The 21,902-nt window shown below is 64.0% G+C and overlaps 1 protein-coding gene across 4 annotated transcripts in view; it reads right to left on the minus strand.

Annotated features, from left to right (window-relative positions):
* The window catches only part of TBC1D22A (TBC1 domain family member 22A), a 67,255-nt gene that overhangs the window by 11,909 nt on the left and 33,444 nt on the right, over nucleotides 1-21,902 (minus strand). For 3 of the 4 annotated variants that reach the window (XM_036420216.2, XM_036420217.2, XM_036420214.2), the window contains 7 exons: nucleotides 19,813-19,883; nucleotides 18,166-18,294; nucleotides 16,996-17,058; nucleotides 16,172-16,286; nucleotides 5,192-5,301; nucleotides 1,864-1,939; nucleotides 608-735 (listed from right to left, as the gene is read on the minus strand). In XM_036420216.2, the coding sequence (XP_036276109.1) occupies nucleotides 608-735; nucleotides 1,864-1,939; nucleotides 5,192-5,301; nucleotides 16,172-16,286; nucleotides 16,996-17,058; nucleotides 18,166-18,294; nucleotides 19,813-19,883 (692 nt within the window). Of the gene's footprint in view, nucleotides 1-607; nucleotides 736-1,863; nucleotides 1,940-5,191; nucleotides 5,306-16,171; nucleotides 16,287-16,995; nucleotides 17,059-18,165; nucleotides 18,295-19,812; nucleotides 19,884-21,902 lie in introns of all 4 variants that reach the window. The other variant, XM_036420215.2, reaches the window with a different exon arrangement.

Raw genomic sequence — 21,902 nt, forward strand, 5'->3', positions numbered from 1 at the left:
GCCGCGGGGGCTCACCTGGTAGGTGTCCCATAGGCCGGCGGGCTCACCTGGGAGGTGTCCCACAGGCCGGCGGGCTCACCTGGTAGGTGTCCCACAGGCCGGCGGGCTCACCTGGGAGGTGTCCCACAGGCCGGCGGGCTCACCCGGTAGGTGTCCCACAGGCTCCCCCCGCCCCGGCCGCGGGGGCTCACCTGGTAGGTGTCCCACAGGCCGGCGGGCTCACCCGGTAGGTGTCCCACAGGCTCCCCCCGCCCCGGCCGCGGGGGCTCACCCGGTAGGTGTCCCACAGGCTCCCCCCGCCCCGGCCGCGGGGGCTCACCCGGTAGGTGTCCCACAGGCTCCCCCCGCCCCGGCCGCGGGGGCTCACCTGGGAGGTGTCCCACAGGCTCCCCCCGCCCCGGCCGCGGGGGCTCACCTGGGAGGTGTCCCACAGGCTCCCCCCGCCCCGGCCGCGGGGGCTCACCCGGTAGGTGTCCCACAGGCTCCCCCAGCCCCGGCCGCGGGGGCTCACCCGGTAGGTGTCCCACAGGCTCCCCCCGCCCCGGCCGCGGGGGCTCACCCGGTAGGTGTCCCACAGGCTCCCCCCGCCCCGGCCGCGGGGGCTCACCTGGTAGGTGTCCCACAGGCGCATGGTGCAGCGCAGGGGCACCTCCCGCATCAGCAGGTTGTTCATCCAGCGGAAGGCGAACTGCAGGTACCGCACCTCGTGCTGCTCCAGGTGCCGGTGCACTTGCTCTGCGGACGGACGGGCCGCGTCAGGAGCCCTCAGCTCTGCCCTCTCGCCTGCGCCCTCCCTGCCTGCGCCCCCTCTGAACCCCCTCAAACACCACAGGGCCTGGGGAAGCCACGCCTCACACCGGCGGGACACGGACAGCCGTGCACGGGCACAGGCCCTCTCCTCGCAGACCAGGCTGGAGGTGGAGGGACTGAGAGGAGAGGGGAGCTCGCCAGCGCGCAGGGACGGCTTCCACCTCCCCCGCCCGGGGCAGGCGCCTGGGCTCCAGGTTGGGGCTGGGAGGACGGCGGGGCTCTGAGGAGGGCCGGGTCACCAGCCGCCATCCCTGGCGCGCAGCCTCCCATCCGGGACGAGCGCTCATCCTCGGCGGCTGCAGTGGGCCCCCCGGCCCGAGTCCCCGCGCCCGCCCAGGCCCCTCCCGGCGAGCGGTCAGCTGCCAGCTGCGAGGCTGGGGGGCCCTCTGGAACCCGGGGCCGTCCCAGGGCAGTGGCCCCGTCATCACGGTGACCTGAGAAGGGGGCTGCCCGGCGGAGCAGGTCGCTGCCCACTGAGAGGAGGGAGGGGCTGAGGCCTCCGAGTCACAGGCCCGCCTCCTCGCCGGGCCCGGGGGCCGCCCTGAGACAAGTCCCCAGGCGTCCCCTCCCGGGAAGTCCACACGTGGCAAACACGCTAGAGAGGCAGGCGGCGCGGACAGTCGACCGCAGGGGGGCTCCGGGGCGGGGGACAGCCTTGGGCAGCCTGAGCCCACCCCCCTCCTACACAGCAAGCACAGCCTAGGGCGGCCTGAGCCCACCCTGATTTCTCCGGGACGTGGGAGGGGCCGTTTCCAGACCCGTGACTGGACCCGTGAGAACCAGCATCCCTGACTGACAGCCCCCAGCACAGGGAGGGAGCAGAGGCCCAGGACGCGGGAGCACAAACATCACAAGGCGGAGGCAGCCCGGCTCCAGAGTGAGGGCTGCCCACTCCCGACTCCCTCACAGGGGGGCCTCGGGGACGCACACTGCCAGGCCCAGTGCTGCCAGGCCAGTGGGGCCCGGGCTGGGCGAGGAGCCCCTCCCCTGCAGGGCAGTCCCAGGCGCCACAGCCACCTGCGCGCCCACAGAGGCTGGGCTGGGCTGGCTCACCATCGATGCGGCTCACCAGCTCCTCCAGCATCCGCACCTTCAGCTGGATCCCGGGCTGGGCGAAGGTGTAGTTGTCCTGAGGGAGAACAGCGATGGTCACCCCACAGCACGCAGCACTCCAGAGGGGGCACAGGGGGCACGCGTGTCCGGGTGCCAGCTGCACACACCCTGGCAGTGCCGGGAGGGCGATCCGAGGAGGTCCAGCTGCCTCTGATGTCAGAGGCGGCACCCGTCCCAGGAGCAGTGAATGTGGCGTCTGTCCCTCAAGCGGGAGACACACCAGCAGGGACACTCGGACACTGAGGTGCTGCTCCTTCAGGAAGTGCTCCCTTCAGGAAGTGCTCCTTCAGGAAGTGGTCCCTTCAGGAAGTGCTCCCTTCAGGAAGTGTCACTGGAAGTAGACGGCGCTCGGCACAGCCACGTGGGATGGCGACCGGCCCGGTGCTGGCAGTGCCATGTCAGCCAACAATCCGAGGGTAGAGTGAGCGGGTGGCCACCCCCAGTGAACGCAGGTGCGACACAGACGGGGACAGGAGCACCGGGTTAGGCACTGGGGCCTTAGGTCAGACGGGGCTGGCCAGGCGCTGTGCCCTCCTCGGCTCCCGCCGTGTGTGCCTGGGAGAACGGGGCTGCCCCCGGTCCCCGCCGCAGCCTGGCAAACAGGGTCCCACACCCAGCACTGCCACCACCCTGGGCCCAGCACGGCTCGAGGGCATAGCACCCCGTCCCCCTGCTGCCCACACCACGGCCATGGCCACGGCCACGGCTCGGCCAGCGCTCGGACATGCTCAGAACGAGGCAGCAGCTGGCCGCCTGCAGCAACGGACCTCCACACGCCAGTGGTGGCGGGACCGAAGAGGATCCCACTGCCCACCCTGGGGACTGCTTCCGCTGCTGGACATGTCTTCCCCTCCGCGGCCGCGGGTGAGACCGACCCTGCCATTGGCCGGCAGGCCCTGGTGCTTCTCAGAGGGGCACGCCAGCCACAGCCTGCGGGCCAGTGCCCAGGGAAGCCGCTCTCCCTCTGCCCGGTGTGTGGCTGCCCGTGCCGACTCAATCCAGGCCACACCCCACCGCCCAGCTCCCAGCAGCCCCCCGCCCAGCTCCCAGCAGCCCCCCCGCCCGGCTCCTAGCAGCCCCACTGCCCAGCTCCCAGCAGCCCCCCCGCCCGGCTCCCAGCAACCCCCCCGCCCAGCTCCCAGCAGCCCCCCCGCCCGGCTCCCAGCAACCCCACCTGTCCAGCTCCCAGCAGCCCCCCGCCCAGCTCCCAGCAGCCCCCCGCCCGGCTCCCAGCAGCCCCCCCGCCCGGCTCCCAGCAGCCCCCCCTCCCGGCTCCCAGCAGCCCCCCCGCCCGGCTCCCAGAAGCCCCCCCGCCCGGCTCCCAGCAGCCCCACCGCCCAGCTCCCAGCAACCCCACCTGTCCAGCTCCCAGCAGCCCCCCCGCCTGGCTCCCAGCAGCCCCACTGCCCGGTCCTTAGGTGGTTGCGCATGAGCTTCCAGCGCAGACCCACCTGTGGGCCCCTCCCGCCTGCTCTCGGGCGGGAAAGAGCCTTCACGGCCAGCTCCTTCCTGAGACGAGGAAGGCTCTGCTCAGCAGGAAGCACTGGCTAAAGCATGAGCTGGCCCCCCGAACCCCGGGGAGACCTGTCAAACCCCGGCTGTGAAAGGCTGCTCCGCAGGGAGAACATGCCAGACCACGCCCTGCTGTCGGGTGTGCAAACAGCACCACTGGTGGGGGGCTGGCTGTGTTTTGTGTGAAAACGGACTGTTCTCCTACAGCACGACCTGGCCAGGTCCTCAGGGACTGACCCGGGAAGGGGACTCGTGCCAAGAGGACGGGCGCTCGGACGGCACAGAAACTCCATGCCAGAGCTGGACAGACGGACGGCCAGGCCGGGCCGAGGGCAGAGGCCATGGGGCAGAGGCCGTCGAGGGCTGTGTGGTAATTAAGAGGAATGAACTATTCGCTGGGGCACCAGCATGGATTTTACGTTTCTCGACGCTGCTGTAAATTGAGTCTTTTTCCATTTTCAGTTCTGAGCTGCTGCTCAATGACTCATTCTTAATGAACCCTCTGCTGCAGCCGCAGGACCTGACATTCAGTTTAATAACCTTGTGCGATGCTTCCAGGAGCGGTCAATGTATCGACCGGGGCTGCGATCTTGGCTCCCAGGCTCTCCCCACCGAGCGGGACTCGGCGCACGAGAGGGGGGCAGCCCGCTCCTTCGCCCTCTCCACCCACACGGGCGCCAGGCACGCTGCTCCCGCCACACTGGCTCCACCAGCAGGCCCCACCCGGGCCGGGCCGCCTGGCGGCACCTCCCAGCTCTGAGCAGCCCCTGAGCCCCTCTTCCAGCTGAGATGGAGGCGAGGTCTGGGCTGGCCCAGGCTCCCATGTCTCAGCGGCTTTGGAGGGTCCCCAGCGCCAGGGAGCGGCTTTTGGAGCGGGCACCTCTCCACGGCTCCCTGCGCCAGCGCACTCTCCCCGTGGGCACCATCTGCAGCGGCTGGCACACAGGCTGTGCCTGAGGGACGCTCTAAGGCGTCCACCCTGCCCCGCCCCGCCCCGCCCCGCCATCCGGCCTTCCTCCCGAGGCCTCCCTGTGCGCCGCTCCCTGCGGACCGCAGATGGGGCACTTTCCCACCTCTCCCTGTGCACGTGGGCACTTTCCCACCTCTCCCTGTGCACGTGGGCACACTCCGCCTCTCCCTGTGCACGTGGGCACTCTCCCATCTCTCCCTGTGCACGTGGGCACTGTCCCATCTCTCCCTGTGCACATGGGCACACTCCGCCTCTCCCTGTGCACGTGGGCACTCTCCCATCTCTCCCTGTGCACGTGGGCACACTCTGCCTCTCCCTGTGCACGTGGGCACACTCCGCCTCTCTCTGTGCACGTGGGCACACTCCCGTCTCTCCCTGTGCACGGGGGCACACTCCCATCTCTCCCTGTGCACGTGGGCACACTCCCATCTCTCCCTGTGCACGTGGGCACACTCCCATCTCTCCCTGTGCACGTGGGCACACTCCCATCTCTCCCTGTGCACGTGGGACACACTCCGCCTCTCCCTGTGCACGTGGGACACACTCCGCCTCTCCCTGTGCACGTGGGCACACTCCCATCTCTCCCTGTGCACGTGGGCACACTCCGCCTCTCCCTGTGCACATGGGACACACTCCGCCTCTCCCTGTGCACGTGGGCACACTCCCATCTCTCCCTGTGCACACTCCGCCTCTCCCTGTGCACGTGGGACACACTCCGCCTCTCCGAGGACCCCACGTGGGGCAGAGAGCGGGGGGGAGGGGGGGGGCACGCCCCAGCCGGCTCACCTGGATGCCGTCCAGCAGCCGGCTCGTGCACCAGTACGTGTCGGCCTCCACGTTGCGCAGCACGTCCGCAGGCACACGGGACACGTCGGCGATGTCCACGTCCTCCTCCTCTGCAGAGCGTGGGAAAGACACGAGTTAGCAGGGGACACGGACATGGGACAAGGACATGTGGAGCCGCAGCGGCTGCTCTGCTGGCACCTGGCCAGGCCCATTCCTCCTGATCTAAGGAGGAGAGTCACGTCTATTCCCCTCATCATTTAGTGCTCCTCCATTCTGATACCTAATCAGATGCAGACGATTAATATTCTGAATCCTCTCCAGTTAATTAACATAATTAATACATTACAAATGGATGCTTCTCCGGCAATGCACATTCTAATGAGAGAAAGCCCGCACAGATTTCTTATTCCTCACGGAGGTCCGGACTTCTCCATAACCCTTTCAAGCCCGATTCTCAGATATTCCTCACGCGCTCAGCGGTAATCCTCTAAGACCCGTTTCCAAGGTGAGAAGTTTCAGGTCCATGGAAGGTAAATCCTCGGATTGACAAGCAAAGATCCAAGAAGGCAGCCGTGCAGGCGCCTGCGAGAGAAGCTACGAGACCCCACGATGTCCCTCCAGTGTGAAACCTGATGAGGAAACACCATTTAAAAGTCAAAAGACGCACAACAGATGCCTCACTGAGATGGCCGACGTCTGGACACACTAATTTCAGGTCCTTTTAAAAAACGCTCCCCTCCAGTGTGATACTCAGAGGATCTAAAAAAAAATGGCACATCCTGTTTTTTCATTTAATTGGCTTCTGTTTTACTTTGCAATTGTGCCAGGCATCTTTGCGAGGAAAACAAGTCTAAAACTGAAAACATAAGTGTTAGGTGTCAGAGGGGCCGAGGACAGCAGGGTGGGGGCGGGCAGAGGGGTGACGCCTCAGACTCGGGCTGTGCTCCACTGTGTGGGCTGCAAAGCGCAAGCCAGGCCCGCGCCTGCGTGGGACACGGCGTGCAGCATGCCTTTCCCAGGGATTCCACACCAGCCGTGTGTGTCTGTGCTGATCTCCTACGTGGACAACGGTCACGCTGGACCGGGCCCACCCTCGTGACCGCAGGTGCCTTCGTCACCCTGTAACTACCCGAACACAGCCACGTTCTGAGGCGGGGCCACTCCAGCACTGAGCTGAGGGTGGGGAGGGGTAGAAGTCAGGGATAACATTCATGCGCACACACTTCTTTTCTTGTTATTGATGTCAGAGAGGAAGGGAGCGGGAGAGACAGAAACACCAAAGAGGAGAGAGAATCATGGATCAGCTGCCTCCTGCCCGCCCCACACTGGGGATCGAGCCCAGAATCCGGGCGTGTGCCCGACCGGGAACCGAACTGAGACCTCCTGGTTCACAGGTCGATGCTCAGCCGGAGCCGCCGGCCGGGCCACAGACAGCCTGACCAGCCAGCACTGAGGTGCGGGCGAGAGGCCCTCCGGCTTTTATTAAGGTCGCTGTCACGCCCAGGAAGGATGCTTAGGGAACCCAGCGCCCCAGGGCTGAGGCTCCCACAAGCCGCCTCTGAGGGCCGCCACCCGGGGACCCTTCCAGGAGACTGAGCCCCGGATTGGGGGTTTGGGGGGCGCCAACCTCCTCAGCTGCAGGCACTGAGGGTCGTCCTCTTTCTTTCTTTCTCTTTTTAAATATATTTTATTGACTTTTTTACAGAGAGGGAGGGAGAGGGATAGAGAGCTAGAAACATCGATGAGAAACATCGACCAGCTGCCTCCTCCACGCCCCCCACTGGGGATGTGCCCGCAACCAATGTACATACCCTTGACCGGAATCGAGCCTGGGACCCTTGAGTCCACAGACCGACGCTCTATCCACTGAGCCAAACCGGTTTCACCTTTGCTAATCTGGCAGACAAAAACAGAACCCCGTGATTGGCTCCATTGGCATTTCCCTCATTATGACCTAGCGGGGCTTTTCTTTTTAAGTTTATTATCCACTCCTGTTCCCTGCTTTGTAACATCTCTGCTTGTTTCCAAAAGAAGGTTTAACCATCCATTCGCTCTTCACAGAGATAGGAAATGGCTCTTAAAGGTGAAACTGCTGCCGCCTCCCGCCCCGTGGCAGGGCGGGCAGGGTGCTGCAGGCAGGGCGCTGAGGGCGGGGCGGGCAGGGTGCTGCGGGCAGGGCGCTGAGGGCGGGGCAGGCAGGGTGCTGCGGGCGGGGCGGGAAGGGTGCTGCGGGCACCGCCGCCCGGAGCACGCCCGGCCGGGCGGTGGGGCCTCCTCAGGGACGCAGGGGGGAGGCGAGTCCTGCCGTGTCGGGAGCGGCCGGGCGGTAACTCACGCTGCCTGACCTTCTCTGCGCGACCCCACTCAGCGTGCTTTAATCAGATACATCGATAGGTACTAATTAACCCTGCTTGCAGTAAGTCAACATTAACAAGCCGCTTCGATAATAAATCAAAAGGCTGTAACTGGCATTTTAATTTTTCATAAGGAGCACCCGGCGCAGTACCAGAGCGCGTCGCAGCGAGTCACCCACGGCAGGTCCCGCGGCCCATCCTTCACGCCGTTATTAATGCACAAGCGTGCTTCCCAATGAGGAGAAATGGCTGTCAAGACCGCATCTTATTAGTCAACTATTAAACTTTCTTAATCATCAATCAGTTTAATTGCTCCTGACACGGGTTATAAATAGGGTTTTGTGGTTCAATAAAATACTGCAGGCTAACCCCTTCACTGCCAGCCTGGTCCAACGCTCCCTGGAGGGTCCCGGGAGGGTCCCTCACCTTCCGGGCCAGGCATTCCCTTCTCAATCGGCCGTCACACTCGGGAGCATTTTTATAATTTATGCCAAAAGAATGTGAAGACACCGCTCATTCCTCGCAGTGTGTCCGCCACCAGGGCCTCACGGGCGGGCGGGGCCGTGTCAGCCTCCTCCCTCCAGGGCTGTGTCCGGCCCTGCCCCCGCCTGGGCGGGGCTGCCGCAGAGCCCAGCGGAGGGATGCTGGCCGAGCAGATACTTCCACCTGAGAACTGACAACAGGGGCAGGCACCTGGGGGGGGACTGTGGCACCTTCCCTCCATCCATCCCCGCCTCCTGCCACGCCCGCAGCATGTGCTAGGTGCATGGGGTGAGGGCGGGGCTCACTGAGCGCCGCCCAGGGAACCTCTCACAGCCCCTCCTCCTGGTCACACTGCGTCACTGTTAAACCCAGTCACTGCCAGCACTCTGCCTTTCCTGGCGGCGCCGGCTTCAGAGACACACTGGCCGGGCAGGATGGAGGGAGTGCGCGTTCGGCGCGGTGGGCCTTCGGTGTCACTTTGCCTTCGGTGTCACAGCTCCGAAGCCACGCCTCGCCCGGGCTGCAGACCGGCCGTGCACCTGACAGGAGGGCCGGAGTCAGCTCTGACACCCCGTCTGGTCCACCTGGCTGCGGTGGACAGCACGGATGGAACGTTAGATGTCTGTGTGTCGGCGTCTAGATGTCCCAGCACTGCTTGTTGAAAAAGACCATCTCGCCCGAGTCAAAGCAATCGCCCCGAGGTGAAGGTCCATGCCACACACATCCTGCTGCTCCGCCAGCCACGCTCTGTCCACGGAGAGTGCGCTTGCTCGGTGACAGCAGCTCGGCAGAAGGTCGTCCGGCTGCTCCGATTCCTTGCGTTTCCGTATGAATTACAGACAAACCCGCCCATTCCTGCTGCGAAGCCAGGGACGGGTCTGACCGGGACGGCGGCGAGTCTTCAGGTCAGTCTGGGAAGACGGCCATCCACACCCTTCCACCTCCCCCAGCCACGGACACGGATGTCCCCCCTTACTTAGAGCTCCTTTAACTCCATGCAACCAGGTTTTCTGATTTAGGGAGGACAAATCATACACTTTTCTGGCTAAATGTGTACTTAGTTAATTTGATGCCATTATAAATGGAATCGTTTTCACAATCTCATTTTCAGACTGCACACTGCAAGTGCAGAAAAATACAACCAGTGTAACACCTGGGTCTGGAGTCCTCCCCGCTTGCTGCTGTTGCGTATTAGCCTTCCTGGCTGTCCCGGGTCCTCTGGGTTCCCTAGCTACAGGATCCCGCCTCGCCCCCTGCGGGCACCCGCGCTTCCTCTCTGCTTGGCGCCCCGCCGGAGCAGTGCCACGCTGAACAGGTGGCGAGAGCCGACATGCTGAGGGAGAGCTCTCCGTCCTCCCTTCAGTACGATGTTCACTGTGAGTTTTCCACGAACACTCTTTACAGGAGCAAGCTTTTCTAGGCCTAGTTTGTTGAATGTTTGTTTTTCATGAAAGAGTGCTATGTTTTGTCAAATACCCATCAACTGAGATGATCATGTGTGTTTTCCCTCATTCTGTGAATGGCCTAGTGCACTGCACTCATGGGTTTTCATGTTAAACCAACCTTGCCTTCCTGGGATGCTCCCGTCCAGAGTGGTGCCTCCCCCTTGCTGCGCTGCTGCTTCAGGAGACTGGTGAGTCATCTTCCTAAGGCGTTCCTCTGCGTCCTCCTCCTGGGGAGGTCCTTTCTCACTGTGGACCGGCGGGTCTGGCCGAGAGAATAAACTGGAAGCTCCCACCGCTCCTGTTTTGGAGGAACGTGTGAGGAAGCTGCTGGTTCTTTGTTAGGTGCCTGGCAGGACTCACCAGTGAGATCGTCCGGTCCTGAGCTTTTCTCTGCAGGGACTCTTCAAACTGAATTCGGCCTCTTCCCTCACTGCTCCCGTATCTGCCCACACAGGCGTTGGTACGACAGGCTGGTGCACACATGTGCTGAGAGTGAGATTTACTGTGAGGGACAGGCTCCCGGTTACGGGACTGGCAAGGCTGAGATCTGAGGACAGGCCAGCAAGCGGGGGACCCCGGCTGGGTTCTGTCGGGGGTAATTTTTCTCCTTCCTCAGGGAATCGCAGTCTCTGCTCTGAGGGCTGCCAACCCTTCGAGAGGCCCACCCGCGCAGGCAGCGTGCTTCACACACGCAGTCCTTCCAGTGCGTCACCGCGAAGGTGGCCTTCACAGAGGGGCCGGCCGGGGGCCCAGCAAACCCAGGCTCCACAGCCTGGCGACGGGTGACTGCGTCCTCGGTGAGAGCGACCCTTCCGCTGGACCTCCCTCAGCTGCTCCTGCCCGCCCTCAGCTGCTCCTTCTCGCCTCCGTGACGTGTGGGACCCGAGGGCGCCTTCCTTCGGGGTCCGTCTAGGTTTGTCCGCTTCCCTGAGATTTGTGAAGAACCATCTTTGGTTTTACTGGTTTCTCTGTTCTTCTCTTCCCTGATTCATTTACTTCTGCCCCAACCTTCATCTCCTGCCTGCTGTCTGTCTGGGCTTCAGTCTGTTTTCCTCTTTCTAGTTCATGAAACTGAAGAGTCAACGATCTGAGCTGTTCTTTCTGGCACAGTCAGTGACAACTGTAAACTTCCCTCGGAGCTCTGCTCCAGCTGCTGCCCGTAAGTTGTGGTAGGCCGTGTTTTTATTTTCACTCACTTCAAAGTATTTCTAATTGCCTTCCGCTTTCTTCTCTAACACGATGCTTCTGGTGTGTTCTACAATTTTCGATATTTGTCAAGGTCCAGACTTTCCTTCTTTCCCTGTGGCCAGAGGACACGCTGCGCATGCCTGCCCCCGCGTGTGCAGGGCTGCCTCCGGGGCCAGCACGGCCGGTGCGGGCGCCGAGAGGAGCGGCCGTGCGGGCGGGCCCTGTGGACCGGGGCCAGCTGGCTTCTGCTCGGCTCAGTCTTCCTCTGGCTCCTTGGTGAGCTTCTACCTAGCTTTCCTCCCTCTCATGGAAGTGGTGTGTCACTCCTTCTTAAAAAGACTTTTGCAACCATGCTTACTGCCTCTGCAATGAGCTAAAACGTACATGCAAACGAGGAAAGTTGAAACAATTTAACTGTGATTTATCATGAGAAACTGGCACAGCTCTCCCTCCGTCACTCAGTCCGCTTTCTCCTCCGGTCACCGACACAGTCAAGAGAGGGCTGTGGGGCCAGCAAGGGGCTGACAGGCCTCCCTGCTCGGTCCCGTGCCACCGCCCTCCCTCGCAGCTTGCGCGGAGAAATACGCCGTGCGCTCCAGGCTCCGCGGCCACACTGGGGAAATGCGCACATTTAAAAACACCCACTTCTGAGATTCTGACTCACAAACAGGAAAACACAAACGTTCACATTCCTAAGTACACGCATTGTTTATTCCAGCCCCATTCCACGCTGGTTCCCAAAGTAATTATTTTAAGAGAAAATGACACAGAAAAGCAAACCTGACCTCACACGTGCAGTAATGAGCGTGGATTGTAAACACCCCTCACCTTCCCGCTCATCCCGCCTCCCACGGCCCCGCCCACGTCGTCTCCGAGGGTGTGGGCCCAAAGTGCCCTCAGAACTGAGTCCGAATTTCAATAGAGGATGGGGTGCTTCGTTTTCATACGTGAAACTATTTAGTAAAACATAGCGCTCTGCTTAAACTGTGCAATTCAAGGTGACGGAATAATGTTTATTTTTAAGTCGAATTTAACATTGTTAAAAGGAATATGACAGTCACTGTTTGAAAAATACTGGCTTTACTTAAAAATTACATCACGCCCTGCGGGGGGAGGGGTACCTCAAAACTGCACACCAGTGGACGGGCTTCACAAATCAGGCTACATCACCTGCACCGAAGGCTGCATGAGGACCAGAGTGACCTTGACAAAGACTCCTTAAAGACACAACACAGGGCAAGCCTGTGCCACGAGGTTAACTGGGAACAAGGCAGACTTCTAGACACGATATGCTCTGGACCACACAAATACCACACACGGAAATCGACGTAGCGGGAACACGCACAGCAGCGTCGTTCCCCAGGAGTGCCCACGTGGCCACGCTGACAGAGTCTGCAGTCCACCGAACAGTGACACATGGTGCTGCCGTGTGGCCCAGCAATCCACTGCTGGGTGCATGCCGAGAGAGGACACCATGTCCTCATGACACCTGAGCCCACGTCCTTGGCAGCGGCATTCCCAGCAACCACGGAGCCCAGAGAGCAGCGCCCCTTCCACACATGAGCGGATCTGGGAACGTGGTCCGTGTGTACAATGAAGTGCTAGCTGGCCGTGAAGGGGCTGAGGCACTGACACGCTCCGACATGGATGGGTACATGCCATGACATGGACGGGCAAAGACAGACCCACAGCACGAGTCACTCACGTGAGCTGCGGGCAAAAGGAGCCGGAGGCTGCCGGGCGGGCGGGGCGGGGCGGGGCAGGGAAGCGGGGCAGTGACCGCTCCTCGGTTTGCAATTCCTCCGCCGACATGAAAACACTCACGTTAACGGCGGTGATGGCTGGGCAGCCATGACCATCCCACGCCCACCGCTCTTCCCTCCACGGGAGCTTCCCATACAAACCCGCTCACTAAGCCGCCCCAGGAGTCCCCGCAGCGGGGGCTCGGCGGGGCGCAGAGGAGCCCGAAGGCAGACAGGACGACCTTGCCGCCAGGGAAGGGCACGGGCTCCCACCGCCCGCTAACTTCCGGAACAGAGTTCTGCACAGGAGCCGGGGCGGCAGGGTCACGGGCACAGACGCAGGCCCGTCCGTGCACCGTGGTGATGTGAGCTCGGGGACTGGGGCTAAGGACGCCGGGCGCACCTCTGGAGCGTTCCCACCAGGAGGAGGAGGAAGCGCGCCCCTCTCTGGAGACAGGTGAACTGGGCGTGCGTGGGGACCGGCTCACAGGAGCAGTTCCCAGCCTCGATGCTGTACGCGGGGAACTAAGGCACCGCGTCAGTTCCGGTCAGGCACACGCAGGCGCTCAGGGTGAGGGCCTGCGGCCACTCCATCCACCGTCTGTGTCCCCGCTGCGGCCCCGGAGGGGCTCACGCTCGTCCGCTGGACCTGCCACACCCTGTGCCCATGTCTGGCTGGTTACAACGGCAGGCACTCGGGCAAGTCCCAGCCGCACGCCTGTGGCCCCGCACGCTGCCCACCGCTCCTCCCTGTACACTGGATCCTGAGATCCCTGTCCTGTCTCCAGAGCCAGGAGGGCCCGCAGACCCGCCGGGGCAGGGGCCCACGAGGGCAGGTGGGGAAGATGCGAGAACAGCGCTCAGCTGACATGCATGTGGCCTCCGGCCCTGTGCCCTTCACGCCCGGGGGAGGCCCGGGCTGCCTTTTCTGTGCAGGAGCGCCAGGGCTGAGGCGCCGGGCACACGCCATTGCCCACGGCAGCACCTGCTCACTCCTCGCACCTGGCACGTGGCTCTGCACACCTCCTGTCCACACTCACTCAGCCGAACAGCAGCCAGAGAGGCAGGCCCCGCAGGCCCTATAAGCCCCCATAGACCCCCCCAGACCCCGCAGCTGGGCAGAGTGGCCTGACCTGGGGGCTGCGGAGCCGCATCCCAGCACAGGACCCTCGGCAGTGGCAGCAGCCCGCCTGCTGAAGCCCAGGCTCCTCCCACAGACAGCCTCCACCTGCGGCGGGCAGCCACGTCAGGTCCCGGAGCCAAACTCAACCCAGCCTCATGGCCGGAACACTGGGGGCAGGACGAGCCCACCAGCCCTGTCCCCGCAGCTCTGGGCACCCACCCCACAGCGGCCTCCACTGCTCTCCTGCAGCATCAGCACCACGGCCACACCCTCCGCCCGTCCTCCTGCTAAGCCAGCAGCGCGCTCAGGATTGCTGGGCCTCGAGAGCGATAGGGCCAAGCCGTTAAGACAAACTTATTTACCACGTTAATTAATGGCCTGGTTAACACGGAGCACCAGTTCTCCATCACATCTCCGCTGCTCTCCTCGTTAGCAGCCCTGGCATCTGCTGACAGGGCCCCTGCTCGGCGCATTCAGAGCTGCCGTCCCGGCGGAGTGGAGGGCAGGCAGGCCTCCTGCGGCCGCTCCCGAGGCGGGGGACGAGGGAGGGAGCGATGAGAAGACCTCCTCTGCCCGCCCACGGGGAACAAAGAGCCGGGGGCTCAATGATGAGCCCTAACCGAGTCCGGTCCTCCTCGGACAGCCATCCTCCCATAAGCCGGCGGCTCCAGCTGCGGGGACAGGACCCACTGGGCACGGAATCGGCCAGAAACATGTAACAACAACAAGCGAACGCCGGGGCGGCCCCACAGAGACGGCTGCAGCCAGAGGGCCAGCCTGCCCGCAGGGTGTTAACAGGGCGCCCGCACACAGAGCATCGGAGCGTTTACACGTGAACCCTGTTCACCGCACAAAGCTGCCTGCACTCGCCTGAGGTCACGGATGGAAGGAGGCACACGCGCGGGCTCACCAGCAGCCACGTCCCCGATCCCCCGTCAGCCCATCATCCCGCACGTAACTCACACAGCAGTCCCCAGCGGACACCGCGGGCGGCAGAGGCAGAGGCGGTGGGATGTGCAGATGCAATGGGAGACGGTCGTCTTTACCTCGTAAGCAAAGCAGCCCACTGGTGCCGTGGTCGGCAAACCACAGCTCGCAAGCCACATGCGGCTCTTTGGCCCCTTGACTACGTCACTAAAGCGGTGACTATGTCTCGTGCACAAAATACCACGGCCTGGGCGAGTCTCTTTTGAAGAAGTGGCATTAGAAGAAGTTCAAGTTTAAAAAATTTGGCTCTCCAAAGAAATTTCTATTGCTGTACTGTTGTTATCTGTCTCTGTGGACGAGTGAGTTTCCGACCACTGCCCTAGGGGACAGCTCCCCCAACACAGTCACAGCCGCTAGTATCCCCCACCTCCCACAGTCACACACGCGAGCACACACACACACACACACAGCTCACAGCCGCTAGTATCCCCCACCTCCCACAGTCACACACGCGCACACACACACACACACACACACACAGCTCACAGCCGCTAGTATCCCCCACCTCCCACAATCACACACACACACACACACACACACACACACAGCTCACAGCCGCTAGTATCCCCCACCTCCCACAATCACACACACACACACACGCACACACACACACACGCGCACACACACACACACACAGAGCTCACAGCCGCTAGTATCCCCCACTTCCCACAGTCACACACGCGCACGCGCACACACACACACACACACACAGCTCACAGGCGCTAGTATCCCCCACCTCCCACAGTCACACACGCGCACACACACACACACACAGAGCTCACAGCCGCTAGTATCCCCCACCTCCCACAGTCACACACGCACACACACACACACACACACACACAGCTCACAGCCGCTAGTATCCCCCACCTCCCACAGTCACACACGCGCACACACACACACACACACAGCTCACAGCCGCTAGTATCCCCCACCTCCCACAATCACACACACACACACACACGCACACACACACACACGCGCGCACACACACACACACACACACACAGAGCTCACAGCCGCTAGTATCCCCCACCTCCCACAGTCACACACGCGCACACACACACACACACACACACAGCTCACAGGCGCTAGTATCCCCCACCTCCCACAGTCACACACGCGCACACACACACACACACACAGCTCACAGCCGCTAGTATCCCCCACCTCCCACAATCACACACACACACACACACACACGCACACACACACACACACACACGCACACACACACACACACACACACACAGAGCTCACACCCGCTAGTATCCCCCACCTCCCACAGGCACACACACACGCACACACACACACACACACACACACACACACAGCTCACAGCGGCTAGTATCCCCCACCTCCCACAGTCACACACGCGCACACACGCGCACACACGCACACACAGCTCACAGCCGCACAGGGAGCCGATGCTGACACCGAGAGCGAGGCCCTCGGGCGGACGGTGCTCCCCTCTCGCGTCACCACAAACAAGGCGCTGACAGTGGCAGCGGCCCCTGGCCTCGGGGGCGGGAAACCACGTTCCCGCTGCAGCTCGCCTTCGCGACGCCCCGCGTAGCGGTGGTCCTCAGTGTGCCGCACCCCCAGAGAGGCCAGGGGTCCGGGTCCAGCCCGAGGACGAGGCCAGGCCGCGCTCTTACCCACGTGCTCGCAGACGAAGACCACGAAGAAGGGGGTGACCAGGTCGTTGATGCCCTGGACGTAGCCGCTGGCGGGGTGCCGGATGGCCCATATGAACAGGATCCTCTCGAAAATCTGGAAGACACGGAGCACGTGGGGAGGCCAGCAGCGCACACGCAGCAGCGGCAGGTGCGCTTTTACTTAAACGTAAGCTGCCCACTTCCCAGTTCCTGCCGTTAAAATACTAACAAACAACCCCCGTGCTCAGCCTCTCCCGGACTCCCCTCACTGTCAGGGACCACACCGGGGAGGCGGCTCTCGGCTCTTCCAGGCCCTCGGTTCCGTCCGCGTACGGCCGCCCGGCTGGGCCAAGGGGCAGCAGTGCCCGGCCTACCAGAGGCCCAGCCTTGAGAGGGCACATGGCCATGGCAGTCAGAGCCACAATGTCTGGTTTGTACCAGACAGAGCAACCCGGGGTGCGGCCCAGCCAGAGGGACAGGAGAAGTGCAAGAGCCCCTGGGTAAGAGACACTGCTGAAGGGAGGGCATGCCCTGCCCCTGCCCTCCCCCCCTCCGCCCTCCCCACCCCCCCACCTCTCCACCCCCCGCCCTCTCAGTGCTGCTGGTGGGCGCACACAGGATGCCGGAGCCAGAGCAGCCAGCGTGAGCCAGGCCGGGATGCCGAGCCCAGACGGCGATGCTCACGGGGCCAGTGAGGCTCCTCTCAGCAGTGAGTGACCGTCAGCCATACCGTGGGCACGGCCTGGGTCCCGCGCCCCCTGCCCACACGGTGAGGGGGTGCCCGCCCAGCGAGGGGGCCCTGAGCGAAGGGCCCGGTGCCTTACCTCCGTCACCGCGGGCTGCAGCGTCAGTGCCTCGGGACTCATCCGCGGGATGTCGATGTGGATCTGGAGACGGAGGAGGAGAGACAGGATGGCCGCCGGCCCCGGTGTTACCGAGGGGGACGCCGGCGCGGCCCCGCGGTCTGCTCTGACGCTGGCCTAGGAGGGGCTCCCAGTCCTGGCGGGACGCTGGCTGACCGGCCCGCCCGAGCGGCGGCTGCCATGAGGACAGCACAGGCCTCAGCACCGGACAACCCGACCCACAGCCATCGGCGAGCGGAGACTCCAGCGGCTCCGGGACGGGAACGGGCACCAGCCACCGCTCAGCCGCGGCAGTGCTGCTCGGAACAGGCCATCCGCCACGCCGCAGGCCTGCAGACCCAGCCACTGCCACAGGCAGCACCCGAGCTCCAGCCCACGGGAGGGGCCCGGGAGAGTCCCACTCACAGAGGGACACGCGAGGCTCAGGAAGCAGCCAAAACAGTGTCGGGGCACGAGCTGGTGGCACGCTGCCTCCAGCACCAACACCACGAACATCCCCACGGCCCGCTTCACACCCACCGGCAGGGACACAGCCAGCCGGCCAAGGGGACGCCTGCACGGTGAACTCAGGTCCCGCCCCGTCTCTGCAGGTGACCTGGGCCTGTCTCCCGCCGCCAGCCTGCGCCAGGCCGACCAGGCAGGCTGCTCCACTCGCCCCGCCCTCACCGCAACCCAGCCACCACCCTGCCGGACCCCCAAAAGGAGCTGTGCACCCTCCGGAGAGATGCCAGTCACCGCCAAAGTCTTTTTCTTAAATAAGAATACATCGAAACGTGTTCAACACTCTCAACGCCAACTCTTCTCTCAGACCAGCAAGGGGATGGGGGGCAGGCACACTATCCGCCCCCTGAGCAAGCGCCTTCTGTCCCAAACCGGCTTCCTGCGTGGCGGGTGCAGGGCCAGGCTGGGAGCCGCCCATATGTCAGGACAGGAGGAGGAGGAGGAGGAGGAGGAGGAGGAGGAGGAGGAGGACCACTCCTTTACCGCCCTCCAGGCGCCCTCTGCCCCTGGCCCAGCTGTCTCGGGGAACCCCAGAGCCGCCGTCTGTCCCCGCGCACTGGCCCCCAGGAAGCAGCGCTGGCCGCGGGGACGGGGGGAACGGGGCCGCGGGAGGGGCGGAGGGCGGCCCACCTGCCTGTAGGTGTCCTGGTGGCCCTCGTCGTTGCGCGAGTCGTAGTAGTGCTCCACGAAGGCGAAGTACTCCTCCCGCTTCCGCTGCAGCGTGGCGGCTCTGCGCTCCGCGTTGGCAGGCAGGTAGCCCTGCGGGCAGACGGAGGTGATGCGGACCACGCGACTCCGCCAGGGCTGCGGGCCACCTGGCAGGCCGGAGAGGGACCCGCCCCCACGGCCCACAGGCAGGACGCCAGGCCCCGGGGAGCAGGGCGAGCTGCGGGGCTCCGCCCCGTCCCCCAAACTTTAGCTTCACTCATTGGAGCAGAGTTCTCAAAGCAATCAGCCCACACCCTCCTGTGCTCCCGTTCCTGGAGGAAAACACATGTGCGAGTTAAGGCCTTTCGATAATTAAGCAAAACTAGAAATTATGCAAATGAGGTATATGCAAGCCTGTGATGAATCCTAAACGACAGAATGACAGGAGCCTTAATTGCTGTATTAGCATGCTGCAAACACACTAATCACAAATGTCAGCCAACACGCGCAGGGCTCGGGTCCAGGCCCCCGGCGACACCAGCACCAGGCCCTGTGGCCCCGTGCGCACCGCCCGGAGGCGGGACCCAGGCCCCCGTGTCCCGCCCTCTAGCCCTTCTACCCAGTGCAGGCGGGCACGTCACTAGCTGCGCCCGAGGTTACGGAGACGTTCCTTAAAAAGGACCCGTCTACGTGTCCCATTCAGCATGCTGTGCTCAGCGCCTGCAGAGCGGGAGCCTCTGCCGGGGCAGCCGGCTCCCAGCAGCAGGCGGGTCTCTCCTGTCCCCCCGAGGCCCAGGGCCACCGTCCCTGAGGACAGCACGTCCACACCACCGGACCAGTGGGAACAGTCCTCAGGTCACAGGCCTTGACACAGGGTCTAGTTCAAGGACACTGGCTGTGGTCCTGGATAAATGGTGACTTCTCCATCGGGTTCAGTGCTGAGCCCTTGTCCTGGAGGCAGAGGAGACGAGACAGAGCACCCAGCCCTCTGCGGAGCCCCCGGGACCTCATGCTCCCAGGCCCGCGGCGCCCACTCCCAGCAGGCAGAGGATCTACCAAGACCCGCAGAATCGGGCACCGAAGGAAAAGGAACAGGATGCCGTCACCCGAGTGACACACCCTCCACCACACAAACTGTCCTGAGGGGCCTGGCGGTGTGTCCTCCTAACGCCCCACAATCCCCGAGGAGCTCGAACCCGCCGGGAAAGAAAGGGAGACCAGAGAGAAACACAAGACCCTGCAGCAGCAGGCCTAATGCGACGGCAGAGTTTTCATCAGCACAAGCCTCTGCCCGGGCTGCATCGCGGTGAGGGTCACACCCTGAGCTGCAACCTCATTAACACTCGTCAGCAAGAAGGCGCCTCCGAACTGTGACAGCGGCCGTTTAGAGCAAACAGTCCCCCACCGACCTGGCTCCCGCCGCCCCAGCCCATGCAGGCCCAGGACCAGACTGCAGCCCCTCCCCACGCGCCCCCAGACCAGAGACCCGAGCTGGGCAGGTGAGGACGCTGGACTCCGCCACCGCAGAAGCACCTGTTCTTACCTGTTCTTAGCAGCCTGTCCCCGCCCCACCCCGAGTCCTGGCCTGACCAGAGCAAAAGCAAGCGCAGCCGCCGCCTGAGAACTCACCGAGAGGAGCTTCCAGGTGATGGGCCGCACGGGCTTCGGGACCCCGGACCAGCTGAGCCTCCGCAGCTCCTCTGCGGGCAGAGAGGGGAACGGGGGTCAGTCAGAAGCGGAGGCACCTCCTGATGGGCACCTCCCGAGTGCCCTCAGCACCCAGCAGTCAACGCCACCGGCCACGGCCCCTCAGGGGACGCGCTGGTCAATGCACCCGGGTCCCAGCTTCCCCCCCCCCCCCCCCCGCAGTGCCTCCCACCTCCCACCCACACTGCCTCCTCTGCCTCCCTCCCCCCACTGCCTCCTCCGCCTCCCTCCCCCCCACTGCCTCCTCCGCCTCCCTCCCCCCACTGCCTTCTCCGCCTCCTCCCCCACTGCCTTCTCTGCCCCCCCCCACTGCCTTCTCCGCCTCCCTGCCCCCACTGCCTCCTCCGCCTCCCTCCCCCCACTGCCTTCTCTACCTCCCCCCCCACTGCCTTCTCTGCCTTCTCCCCCCCACTGCCTCCTCCGCCTCCTCCCCCCACTGCCTCCTCCGCCTCCCTCCCCCCCCCGCTGCCTTCTCTACCTCCCCCCCTCACTGCCTCCTCTGCCTCCCCCCCCACTGCCTCCTCTGCCTCCCTCCCCCCACTGCCTTCTCTACCTCCCCCCCCACTGCCTTCTCTGCCTTCTCCCCCCACTGCCTCCTCCGCCGTGCTGCCTACAAGCACCTGCCGTGCGGAGGTCAGAGGGCGGGCTGGCTGCCGGGGCAGGGGAGACGCAGCAGGACGGAGTGGCAGGGACAGCCCTGAACGCTGCCTGACCCCCGTGTCTCCCTGAGTCCCACGCACATGCCCTGCACGTTAGAAACGCATTTCAAAGTGCAGGGGTGTCGCCACTCGCCCCCTGACCCTGGAGCAGGCGCGTCTTCCCTCTATGAACCGCCTGACGGATGGGAGCGGGCGGTTAGCACCGGAACAGAGAGGTTAGGGCAATCTCCGTCACACAATTCACAAACAGTCCAGCCCGCACTGGGTCCCGGCTCTACGCCTAACAAGCCGAGCCAGCGCGGAGACGGGCAGCAGCTCCAGCCGGGAGTCCGAGGCACAGCCCCTCAGAGGCCGTCCTCCCGTCCCCTCCCTGAGGCTCCTCCTCCGGTCCCAGTCCCTGAGCCTCTCCGCAGGGACGAGACCGCGCACTGAGGGGCTCTGACACAGCGGGGGCAGGGCGCTGCCAGAGGCGTGCCCCGCGGAGATGAGGCAGCGGCGGCCGGGGCCGGGGGACCCTCTCGCAGGTCTGTCCACCCCATGGCCGCCCGCACAGAAGAGGGTTTTGTACACAGACCAGCTCAGGGGTGGATTCGGACCAAGGGCCCACGACAGACCCAGCGCCCAGGCAGAAGCAGACGCTCCAGGAAGGGCACCCGAGGGTGCCCCCGAGAGCGGGCTCTCCTGCGTGCTGGCTGGGCCGCTGGGAAAGCCACCACGGAGGTCAGTGCATCCGCCCGAGGCCACTCGCCGTCCCGTCCACCAGAACTCGGGGTGCACACCGCCCCGCACCCTGGAAGCAGCAGTCAGCGAAGAGAGCTGCGGGCTCCTGGGGGCCTCCTCGCAGCTGGGACACCTGGGAGGGCTGAGTCGGAGGTGAGGGGTCGGAGGTGAGGGGTCGGAGAGGAGCCAGACCCTCCTCAGGGGGAAGCCGCGGGAGAGGCGGGCAGCACAGGAGATGGGACCGGGCTCCGAGCTCAGCACGATGCCAGACCCAGAACCACCAGCAAAAACAGTCCCATAAAGTGAAGAGGTCACAGGCATAAGCTAACGGGAAATGGACACCAGCCCACAGAGAGCGACGGGTTCTACTCAAACCTACAGAGGCCGGGACCCAGCCCGCTGAGCGAGCTACTTCAGAGCGCGTCCCTGGGCACACAGGCCAAGAGGGAGGGGGCGCAGGCCCAGTCCAGAGCCGCGCCCCCCCTGGGGCACAGCGAGCCCCAGAGCCCAGCCCCGGGCACAGCCAGGCCCACAGCCCGCCCACCCCCTGGGCACGGCCAGCCCCACAGCCCACCCCCCGGGGCATGGCCAGCCCCACAGCCCACCCCCTGGGCACGGCCAGCCCCACAGCCC

The sequence above is a fragment of the Pipistrellus kuhlii genome, unplaced genomic scaffold (assembly GCF_014108245.1).
Source record: "Pipistrellus kuhlii isolate mPipKuh1 unplaced genomic scaffold, mPipKuh1.p scaffold_m20_p_64, whole genome shotgun sequence".
NCBI lineage: Eukaryota > Metazoa > Chordata > Mammalia > Chiroptera > Vespertilionidae > Pipistrellus > Pipistrellus kuhlii.